At 46.9% G+C, this 11,652-nt stretch overlaps 1 protein-coding gene across 1 annotated transcript; it reads right to left on the reverse strand.

Moving 5' to 3' along the window:
- Positions 1-9,955: 9,955 nt before the first annotated feature.
- On the reverse strand, positions 9,956-11,307 carry SCGB3A1 (secretoglobin family 3A member 1). The gene is made up of 3 exons (XM_012451510.2): positions 11,219-11,307; positions 10,407-10,645; positions 9,956-10,105 (listed from the first exon to the last, which is right to left on the reverse strand). The coding sequence occupies exons 1-3, from the start codon at positions 11,271-11,273 to the stop codon at positions 10,082-10,084; spliced, it is 318 nt and encodes a 105-aa protein (XP_012306933.1). The 5' UTR covers positions 11,274-11,307; the 3' UTR covers positions 9,956-10,081.
- Positions 11,308-11,652: the final 345 nt, after the last annotated feature.

The raw sequence follows: 11,652 nt of genomic DNA on the forward strand, positions 1-11,652 counted from the left end.
CTATAGGCAGTTGTAAGACAATGGTAAATATTTGTGTATCTAAACGTGGAAAAAAGTAAAAATACAGTATAAAAAAATGGTTTGTCTGAGACTGGGGGCAGTGCCTCATGCCTGTAATCTCTCATTTTGGGAGATCGAGGTGGGCAGATCACTTGAGGCCAGGAGTTCGTGACCAGACTGGGCAACATGGCGAAACCCCGTCTCTATAAAAAATACAAAAATTAGCTGAGTATGGTGACACACACCAGTGGTTCCAGCTACTTAAGAGGCTGAGGTGGGAGAATTGCTTGAGCCCAGTAGGTGGAGGTATCAGTTAGGAGATTGTGCCACTACATTCCAGCCTCAGTTACAAAGTGAGACTGTCTCAAAAAAAAAAAAAAAAAAAAAAAAAAAGGTGTATCTGAATAGGCAGTTCTGTTCTATCTTATGGCCTATTCTCAAATATGTGGTCCATCTTTGATTAAAATGTCATTATGCACAGTGTATGATGGTATGTAGTTTTAACTCATTAAGTTTTGTTCCTTATATAATTGTCAAAAAATAAATATAGAAGAGTTAATAGGTCAGGTGCAGTGGCCCATGCCTGTAATCCCAGCACTTTGGGAGGCTGAGGTGGGCGGATCACTTGAGCCCAGGGCTTCAAGACCAGCCTGGGCAATATGGCAAAACCTCACCTCTACAAAAAAATACAAAAATTAGCCGGGCATGCTGGCACATGCCTATTGTTCCATCCACTCAGGAGGCTGAGATGGGAGGATCACTTGAGCCTGGGAGGTTAAGGTTGGAGTGAGCTGAGATTGCACCACTGCAGTCCAGCCTAGGTGACGGAGCAAGATCCTGTCTTAAAAAACCCAAAAAAGTTACTGAAGTATGTGCCATGTTACTTTTACTGACAAAAGTATTTAGTCGAAAAATCTTGTTTCTCAAGCTGGATTTTCCTTCATTCCCCATTATCATTCATTCAGATTTTAGTCTCCAAGAGAAAGCCAGTGTGCCCCTACTAAATGGCTTAGTAATTCCAGAACATGATAAAAGGTAGAATTTGATGCTACATTAATTCTTGTAGCCTATTTCTCTTTGGCTTTTTGTATTAATAAAATAGTTTAAATGTAAAAAGACTGCCTTTCTGAAATTGCTAGTAAGACCAAGCATTCAAAGATGGGTAAGTAGAGCAACATATTTATCAATGAAGGGAGGGATCCAAGAATTCTCAGCTCTGCGAAGCTCCCCTCATGCAACAACTCTGTTGTTCAGTATAATGGCTTCTAGCCACGTGTGGCTTTTGAGCATTTGAAATGTGACTGTTGTGACTGGTACTGTAAAAATTTATTTTTTGTTAAGCAAAAGTTGATTTTTATAGGATCACATTTAATTGTTGCATTGTGTAAGATAGAGGCTTGTTTGTATTCTACATAAACACATTGCCAGATGATATCAAAGAATTCATTCTAACAGCATTTTACTACTAACCAAAGTAACATAATGTGTTTATTGAATGTTCTATGCAGACAGAGTTACTGTGCCTATGTAAGTCCTAATTAGCAAAGTGAGATGTGTGTTCATATTTTTCTAGTTTAAAAAGTATAGACAACTTATTGAATTTAAAATCAGTTCTGATACAGAACTGAGCGGAAATGCGGGGCCAATTCCAGCTGCCATACTAGGTCTGTCACCAGCTAGCTGTATCACAAATGTCAGGACGAATGACAGCTGCAGTTTGCCTTACCACAGCAAAGAAAAAATGTGTGTAAAAAAAAAAATACATCTTGAATTTAATGATTCCCCTTGATGGATAAAAATGAATGAAATTAATCACTGAAATGTCCAACATTAAGACAATTTTTAATAGGATTCAAGCATATAGATTTGGCCAGTTATGTTATAAAAGGGCTTACCTTCTTCCATGGGAAAGTGAAAGGGGTACACCCCCCCTTTTTTTTTTTGAGACCTTACTCTGTCACCCAGGCTGGAGTGCAGTGGCGCAATTTTGGCTCACTGCAATCTCCGCCTCCTGGGTTCAAGCGATTCTCTGGCCTCAGCCTCCCGAGTAGGTGGGACTATGGGTGCGTGCCACCATGCCTGGCTAATTTTTTGTATTTTTAGTGGAGATGGCGTTTCACCATGTTAGGATGGTTTTGATCTCCTGACCTTGTGATCTATCCGCCTCGGCCTCCCAAAGTGCTGGGATTACAGGTGTGAGCCACTGCATTCAGACTTTTTTTTTTTTTTTTTTGGAGACAGAGTCTCACTCTGTTGCCCAGCCTGAAGTGCAGTGGCACGGTCTCGGCTCACTGCAACCTCCGCCTGCTGGGTTCAAGCCATTTTCCTGCCTCAGTCTCCTGAGTAGCTGGAACTACAGGCGCACACCACCACACCCGGCTAGTTTTTGTATTTTTAGTAGAGACGAGGTTTCACTGTATTGGCCAGGGTGGTCTCGATCTCTTGACCTTGTGATCTGCCCACTTCAGCCTCCCAAAGTGCTGGGATTACAGGCGTGAGCCACCACGCCTTGCCAAGTACTTGTTTACTTTAGATGAGTGTACAGCATAAAACACACTGCTCAGTTAATACTTTTCAAATAATTTCTTAAAAGATTTCCAAATTTACACAGAAATGTGCATTCTTAGCCTGAAAAAAATCACACTTTAGGCATATTTTTGCATCTTTTCCATCTGCCAAAGAACTTCAGCTAGATACGAAAAAAAAAGTTTTTCACTACTGTTAGTGCTCCAGCTGTGTGAGGTCAAAAATCTGAGATGGAGTCCCTTTTTGTTGCACCATATGGTGCTTATTAAAAACAGTTGTTTCAGTTTTCTGAAACATTTTTCAAAAGATGTCAGGGACACAGTTGTTAAAAATTGTCCAGTATATAGGTTCAGGTCAATAATTACCACCAGTTTGTGAACCATTCAAAGAAACAGAAGACAGTTTAAAGATCTTGTAGTCTTAACTAATGATTATTTGCTGAATTGTGAAGGAGTCTTAATGATTCATTCTGTTGATTCCAATTTAAGATTCTTTTGCAGCAGAAGGGATGCTACCATAGATGCAATAAACTGAAGCAAAGAATGTCAGTATAAGGTGCACGTTTTCTCACCAATATCACACTAAATATTAATGACCCAAAGTTGAAGCTCCAGGGAAAGGAAAAGCTTCTTTGTAATGTTTACAGACAGGTCTAAGAATTTATGTTGAAATTGTAACTTTATAATACAAATCAAGAATATGGATTTGACACATTTTCTAACATTTAAAAGTTTAATTGTAATCAACATTTTATAAGTCGCAAAAACTACAAGTAAAATTCGAACGCTGTTGACACATTGACAAGTTTAGAGTAGCTGCCAGGTGTGGTGGCTCACATCTGTAATCCCAGCACTCGGGGAGGCCAAGGCAGAAGGATTGCTTGAGGTTGGAAGTTTTTTTTTTTTTTTTTTTTTTTTTTTTTTTTTTTTTTGGAGACGGAGTTTTGCTCTTGTTACCCAGGCTGGAGTGCAATGGTGCGATCTCGGCTCACCGCAACCTCCACCTCCTGGGTTCAGGCAATTCTCCTGCCTCAGCCTCCAGAGTAGCTGGGATTACAGGCACGCGCCACCACGCCCAGCTAATTTTTTGTATTTTTAGTAGAGACGGGGTTTCACCATGTTGACCAGGATGGTCTCGATCTCTTGACCTCGTGATCCACCCGCCTCGGCCTCCCAAAGTGCTGGGATTACAGGCGTGAGCCACCGCGCCCGGCGAGGTTGGAAGTTTTAAGACCAGCCTGAGCAATATGGGGAGATCTTGTCTCAAAAATATAAAATTTAGAGTTTTTCAAATTGTGCATTACTCCTTTGAATTTGATGTTCATGTTCTAGAGTAAACACAAGAATTCATGAGTACTTAGAAACAAATACTTTTGTTACAAAGTCCAATAGATTCCTCTAAAACCGAAATACCAGGTTTGTTGATCTAGATCCAAAAATTTTTTTAATGATTTTGGGGATTGATTCAGTTATGAGAAAACAAGTATACTTGGTACAACTTTGGTATATGAATCTATTTTTTCAACACTACATTTTAGGAAGGTGGTAAAGGAGGAACAAAGATGAGGCAGAAAACGAAAAGTAACAGACATAAGTCAAAGTGTCGGTAACATTAAATGAGTGGATTAAACAATCCAACCAAAAGAAATGAGACTGAAGAAAATAAGATTCAGCTATATGCTATTTATAGGCGATGCACTTTAGTTATAAAGGTTACAGACAGGCTGAGAGTACAAGGATGGATGAAAATGTCATGCAAACAGGAACTATAAAAATTGGGGCTAGCCTGGGTGTGGTGGCTCACGCCTGTGATCCCAACACTTTGGGAGGCTGAGGCGGGAGGATTACCTGAGGTCAGGAGTTTGAGACCAGGCTGGCCAACAGGTGAAACCCCATCTCTACTAAAAATAGAAAATTAGCCAGGCATGGTGGCGTGCACCTGTAATCCCAGCTACTTGGGAGGCTCAGGCAGGAGAATCGCTCAAACCCGAGAGGCAGACGTTGTGGTGAGCCAGGATCGTGCCACTGTACTCCAGCCTGGGTGACAGAGTGAGACTCTGTCTCAAAAAATAAAAAATAAATTGGGGCTCTGCTAATATCTGACAAAATGAGTAGGAAACAAAAACAGAGTTCCTAGATAGAAAGAAGCGTGTCTTACAACGTTAAGCAACACTAAACAACAAAGCCCCAAACTACAGGAAGCAAAGCTGACAGAATGGAAGGGAGATATCGACAATTCAGTAATAATAGTTGGAAATTTCAGTACCTTTCTCAATGGAACAACTAGGCAGAAATCGATAAGGTAATAGGAAACTTAACACCAACTAGGCCGGGCGCGGTGGCTCACGCCAAACCCCAGCACTTTTGGAGGCCAAGGCAGGTGGACCACGAGGTCAAGAGATCAAGACCATCCTGGCCAACATGGTGAAACCCGGTCTCTACTAAAAATACAAAAAATTAGCTGGGTGTGGTGGTGCACACCTGTAGTCCCAGCTACTCGGGAGGCTGAGGCAAGAGAATCACTTGAACTCGGGAGGTGGAGGTTGCAGTGAGCCGAGATCATGCCACTGCATTCCAGCCTGGGGACAGAGTGAGACTCTGTCTCAAAAAAAAAAAAAAAAATCCCAACTGAACCTAATAGACACGTAAAACAATACCAGAATATACGTTTTTCAGAGGTGTACATGGAATAGGTCAGATCATATGTGATGCCATAAAACAAGCCATAATAAGCTCAAAAGAATTGATCATACAAAGTATATTATCCAATCAATGAAGTGAAACTAGGGAAGTCTGAAAATACGAGAACTTCCTCAACCTGATAAGGGGCATTTACAATGATGAAAGGCTTTCCCCCAAGAAAGCAAGGAATTCATGTTCTTGGGTTGAATGATAATATTAAGATGGCAATACTCCCTAATTGATCTACAGAATCAATGCAGTCTCTATCAGAATCCCAGCTGACTTTTTGTTTGTTGCAGAAATTGACAATCTAATCTTTAAAATCATATGGAAATCCAAGGGACCCCCAAAATAGCCAAACAGTCTTGAAAAGGGTCAAAGTTGGAGGACTTAAATGATTTTAAAACTTATTACAAAGCTACAGTAATCAATACAGTGTGGTTCTAGCATAAGACAGTAAATTAGTCAATAGAATTGAATTGAGAGAGCCCAAGAAATAAACCCTTACATTTCTGGCCAATTGATTTGTGACAAATATGCCAAGACACCTCAATAGGGGAAAGTATAGCGTCTTCAATGAATGGTGCTGGGACAGCTGAATTCAGGCATACCTGGGAGATACTGTGGGCTTTGTTTCAGACCACTGCGGTAAAGCAAGCTGTGAACTTTTTGGTTTCTCAGTGCATGTACAAGTTATGTTTACATGACACTGTCGTCTATTAAGTATGCAATAGCATTATGTCTTAAGGAACATGCCTTAATTTTAAGATACTTTATTGCTTAAAAATGCTGATGATCATCTGAGCCTTCAGTGAGTCATAAACTTTTTGCTGGAGGATCTTATCTCAGTGTTGATGACTGCTGACTGATCGGGGTGGTGGTTGAAGAGAGTTGGGGTGGCTGTGGCAATTTTTTTTTTTTTTTTTTGAGACAGAGTTTCGCTCTTGTTACCCAGGCTGAAGTGCAATGGTGCGATCTTGGCTCACCGCGACCTCCACCTCCTGGGTTCAGGCAATTCTCCTGCCTCAGCCTCCTGAGTAGCTGGGATTACAGGCACACGCCACCACGCCCAGCTAATTTTTTGTATTCTTAGTAGAGACTGGATTTCACCATGTTGACCAGGATGGTCTCGATCTCTTGACCTCGTGATCCACCCGCCTTGGCCTTCAGGCAATTTCTTAAAACAAGACAATGAAGTTTACAGCATTGATTCACTCTTCCTTTCACAAAAGATTTATCTGTATGTTGCATGCAATGCTGTTTGATAGAATTTTACCCACAGTAGAACTTCTTTCAAAATTGGAGTCAATCCCCTCAAAATCGGCTGCTGCTTTATCAACTAAGTTTATATACTCTTCTAAAACTACATCCTAGTGGTCATTTCAGTGAGGTTCACAGCCTCTTCACCAGGAGTAGATTCTATCTCAATAAACCACTTTCTTTGCTCATTGTAAGAATGAACTCCTCATCTGTTAAAGTTTTATCACGAGGTTGCAGCAATTGAATCACATCTTCAGGCAGGCTTCACTTCTAATTTAAGTTCTCTTGTTATTTCTACCACATCTGCAGTTGCTTCCTGAAGCCTTGATCCCCTCAGTTATTCATTAGTTTGGAATCAACTTCCAAACTCCTGTTAATGCTGGTTTTTGGATTGTTTGTTTTTTTTGAGACGGGGTCTTGCTTTGCCACCCACAGAAGGAGCCTCTCTCTGTCACCCCGGCTAGTGTGCAGTGGCGCAATCACAGCTCACTGCAGCCTCCTCCCTCTGGGCAAGCAACCCACCTAAGCTTCCCAAGTATCTGGGACTACAGGTGTGTGCCACCACATCCAGCTAATCTTTAAAATTTTCTGTAGAGACAAAGTTTTACCTTGTTGCCCAGTGTGGTCTTGAACTCCTGGGCTCAAGGGATCCTCCTGCCTTGACTTCCCAAAGTGCTGGGATTACAGGCATGAGCCACCATGCCAGTCATAAATTTTAAAAAAAGAAAAAGCTGGGTATAGTGGCTCACACCTATAATACCAGCTTCTTGGGAGGCTGAGGTGAGAAGATCGCCTGAGCCCAGGAGTTCAAGGCTGCAGTGAACTGTGATCGTGTCACTATACTCCAGCCTGAGTGACAGAGTCAGACTCCATCTCTAAAAAAGTAAATCTGGTATTTACAATTGTACTTCCAGGTGTGATCTTGAGCAACTCTAGGGTTTTACTTAATAGATCATCAGCTTTTTTTTTTTTTTTTTGAGATGGAGTTTCACTCTTATTGCCCAGGCTAGAGTGCAATGGCGTAATCTCGGCTCACCGCAACCTCTGCCTCCCAGGATCAAGCGATTCTCCTGCCTCAGCCTCCTGAGTCGCTGGGATTACAGGTGTGCGCCACCACGCTTGGCTAATTTTGTATTTTTGTAGAGACAGGGTTTCCCCATGTTGGTCAGGCTGGTCTCAAACTCCTGACTTCAGGTGATCTGCCCGCCTTGGCCTCCCAAAGTGCTGGGATTACAGGCGTGAGCCACTGTGCCTGGTCATCAGCATCTTCTTTTAACTTGGCAGAAATCTGACTTTAATGACATGAACATAATTACACATCTGACTTATCATAGAATATGCACAGAGCGGCCTCAGTATAGCAATACCACCAATGAAGGAAGCTTAAAATTGTTTTCACAGTTTCTCTTGTCCTTGGGGTGGACCCATCCCAGGGTGTAGAATGAAGTTACCACATTTTTACATTACTTAGAAGAGTCCTTTGGTGGTTATGCCACTATTAGAAACCAAGGTAAGTTTACTTCTTTTCCTAATTTCAATTTTTAGAGGTTGCTTTAAAGAATTTGTATTTGGTCTTTTCTTGCAATATAAAATATTTTTAAAATAGTAACCATTTTAAAACATTTTATTCTTGGGCTGGGCACCATGGGTCATAACTGTAGTCCCAGCACTTTGGGCATAACATTCTTTCCTTGCCCTGGGAGGTCAACTTCAGTTGTCTTCTACGCCCCTGTTGAAGCATGTGTACCTTTTCTGTCTGACATACTACAAACCCTGGGTCTGGGAGTTAGCGCTGTGGGGGTGCACCGCCTCGAGGCCACCCGAGACGGCTTCTGTTTCTAAGTCCCTATTAAGTGTTTCTTTGTGAGAAACTGGATTTGTCAGACTCTTTCTTCGGCCCCTTAGCTCCCTTGGTCTTTGGGGGCAGGTCTGCATATACCTGCTCACTGCAGAACAGTATGCTCAGCACCTGCAGGATTATGTTGATCTGTCTTCCAGGAATCTACAGGAGGAAGGAAGCTAAGCATTGCAGCTGGTCTTGGAACTTAACTGATGTTCACAGTTCCCCTTTTCTGCTAAGCACTTTGCTTTCCCCCATTGTTTTCCTGGGGAGATTGCAGGGGTGGAGGGTAGCAGGGCCGTCTCGGGATGGAGTCCTTGGTCTAGCACCACAGCCCACCCACCATCAGTTCCAACAGTTCTATAGTCCCTGCTGTAGCCTGCCATGCTCCCGTAATGATTTACCTGGATGTTTTAATCTAGTTAGTCGAGGAATTGTTAGCAGACAGCTCGTGAAAAGCCCGGATGTGTAGTACTGGGGGAGGTAAGCCTGGGCTCGTGTTGGGATCTGTGTCCCCACGACCTTATGGTTCTCACTCTTGGCTCACTACTGTCCAGACCAAAGCCTTCCCCTCCCCATGAAGATTCACAACCCTTCATGACCTTGGGGTCAATGTGTTGATGATAAGATTTAATGGAATCTGGATCCAGGTGGCTTCTTCCTTGTGGTTTGACAGTGAACTCATCAAAATGACTAAGATTTTTACTTTATTAATTATGTATTTTGAGATGGGGTATCTCTCTGCTGACCAGGCTGGAGTGCAGTGGTGCAGTCACGACTCACTGCAGCCTCGACCTCTCTTGGTCAAGTGATCCTCCCACCTCAGCCTCCCCAGTAGCTGGGATTACAGGCACACACCACCATGCCCAGCTAATTTTTATGTTTTTATAGAGACGGTGCTTCTTTGTGTTGCCCAGGCTGGTTTCAAACTCCTGGACTCAAGTGATCCACCTGCCTCGGCTTCCCAAAGTGCTGAAATTACAGGCGTGTGCCACTGCGCCCAGCCAAAAAATGTTTTAAATCTTGTGTGGGTAGTCATAATGGGGGGAAGCCCTGCTCAAGCCACCTGAAGCAGCGTTATTTATCCCAGCAAGGAAGATTCCTGGGAGGCTTCCCCTGAAATGGACGTCGATGTCTGGGCACCTTCCCACCGACACTAGGATAAGTCCAGAAATGGTGGTCTCTCGGGTAGAGTAGAAGGAATCAAAGTCACTAGGCTATTTGAATGAAACCAGAAGAGACCACAGGGAAAACAAGCCCATCAGTGGATTTCCTGCAGCCCTCAGTCCTTCCCATTCCGAGGAAGAAATCTACGAGTAAAGAGAGAAAAAATAAAAACGTTCAAATTTTAGCAACGAAGGTCTTTGGAGCGTTCGCATTGCCGCCAGGCTTTAAGGAGTGGGTAACGTCCATGTTCCATCAACAATTACAGAGCACGACAGGAAGAAAGACCTCCTAGTTGTGTTTCCAAATCCGATTTGCCTCTGATACCGGCCCCTTTTCTGTCACCTTTCACTGCTGGCTCTATGCCACCTGCAGACTCTTGTACCCTCCCTCCCTCCCACACAGCCCTCACAAAATCTGGGACTTGGCACTCTCGGCCCCCCACAGGGATCAGCATTTGGGTGAGAAAATATCAGGCGCAAATTGCTCTTAACCACGTTTATTGAGAGGTGCAGGGGAAGGGGATGGACTGTCCGCCCCGCGGTGGGGGTTTTCAGCCCTCGCGGGTGGGCAGCGTCTTATCCTCAGGTGAGGCGACTCCAGTCTCGGCTCAGCCAAACATTGTCAGGGCCTCCTGGAAAGCAGAAGTCGCGCTTGAGTGCCCCCAGCCCTGCCACCAAGAACTCAGGCGAGGGCGCAGCAGCGGCTGGTTCTGTCCGGAGTGGGCGCCGGCCACCTCCGCCTTCCCCGCCCCTGCAGCTCGGATGCGCCTCACCCGTTTCCCCCGGGAGACCCAGACTTCTCCCAGGGACAGGGCTTGGAGGAGCAGGACGGGAAACGGCCCTGATGTAGGCCCGGGACACCTCTGGTGCAATTTTGAGGCTGGCGGGAAAGGGACGCCCGCATAGGGAGGGCACCCGGGGTACCCGCGTTACCAGCAGGGCCTTCAGGGCGCTCACGGCCCCCATGGCCTCGGGGCCCAGCTCAGCCACACACTTCTGGGAGCCCTCTATGAGGTGGTTCACGGGGATGCCCACGGCGGTCAGCAGGAGCTTCAGCGGGTTGAGGGTGCCGAGGGGATTGGCCAGGGTCCCGGCCGCGGCCTCTGCCGCCGACTCCAGCGCAGCGACAGGCTGGGCCACCTGCTTGGCCGAGCCCAGTAAGAAAGCAGCAGCTGCAAGCGAACCGGGAGCGGTCACCGTCTGTGCGCCCTGGTCCCCAAGGAGGCCGGCCAGGACGCGCCCTCGCGGGAGGTGCCAAGGAACCCTCACGCCCTGCCCGGCTCCCTGACCGCCCTCTCCCTCCTGCGCTGAGGCCTTCCGGGTGCGAGTCCCGGCGACACAGGCGGGTCTGGAAAGGCGGCCCCGCTAGGATACGCTGCCGGGACACCGGGGTGGCCTGGAGGTGGCAGGACAGGTGAACTCTGTGCTGTCTCCAGGGCAGGCCCCCAGAGGAGGGGACACTCGCGCTGCGCCTTGCAGGATAAAGGAACTGTCGCCAGACAGGGGACAGACGGCTGTTCCCAGGCCAGGGGTGACCGCTGTCCTGGCCCTGAGAGTTGGGAGGCCGAGGGCTGCAGGCACGGGAAGTGCAGGCGCGAGGCCCTGGGGAGGGCAGCCGCGGGGAGGAGCCCTCAGAGCGCCGGCGAGGCTGCAAGGACCCTGGGGTCCAGGACCTGCGCGGGCGGGGGCCGGGGCGCAGCGGGCACCGAGTTCCACCTTGCAGGTCTGGAGCCCAGAGCACTCACCGGAGCTGCAGGACAGGGCGACGCAGAGCCCCAGGAGGGCGGCGGCGAGCTTCATGGCGCAGGGGCTGGGGCGCGCTGGGGGCCTGCGGGTGCCGGAGCCTGACCATGAGGCTTCATATACCCGGTCCTTCCCCCTCCCTGGCCGGCCTCGCCCACGCTCCCGAGAAGCCCGGCCTGCCCCGCTCACGGCCAAGCCCTGGCCAACTTCCTGCTGCGGCCAGCGGGGCCCTGGGAAGCCGGTGCCCCCTTCCCCGCCCGGGACTCAAGGACTTCCTCTTGGCAGGGGCTCGGGCCCGGGGCTGGGCCTTCTGAGAGCAGGCAGGGCTGGCCTTTGTCTCTGCGAGGCCCACCCCGGCCCGCACCTTTGCTTTGCAGTCTGACCCCATGGGCCTCACTGCAGGGCTGGGCCCAGGTGCGGAGGAGGCTCCCTCGCG

This window comes from Aotus nancymaae, unplaced genomic scaffold (genome assembly GCF_030222135.1).
Source record: "Aotus nancymaae isolate 86718 unplaced genomic scaffold, 86718_ANA_hifiasm-v0.15.2.pri h1tg000015l_1, whole genome shotgun sequence".
NCBI lineage: Eukaryota > Metazoa > Chordata > Mammalia > Primates > Aotidae > Aotus > Aotus nancymaae.

What these genes read in the sequence shown, in the direction of transcription:
- SCGB3A1 (XM_012451510.2), bottom strand. Translation starts at nt 11,273, where the DNA reads ATGAAGCTCGCCGCCGCCCTCCTGGGGCTCTGCGTCGCCCTGTCCTGC. An exon ending in CGCCCTGTCCTGCAGCTCCG is followed by an intron (nt 10,646 to 11,218) that starts GTGAGTGCTCTG and finishes GTTCGCTTGCAG; the next exon opens with CTGCTGCTTTCTTACTGGGC. An exon ending in GCGCCCTGAAGGCCCTGCTG is followed by an intron (nt 10,106 to 10,406) that starts GTAACGCGGGTA and finishes TCTGCTTTCCAG; the next exon opens with GAGGCCCTGACAATGTTTGG.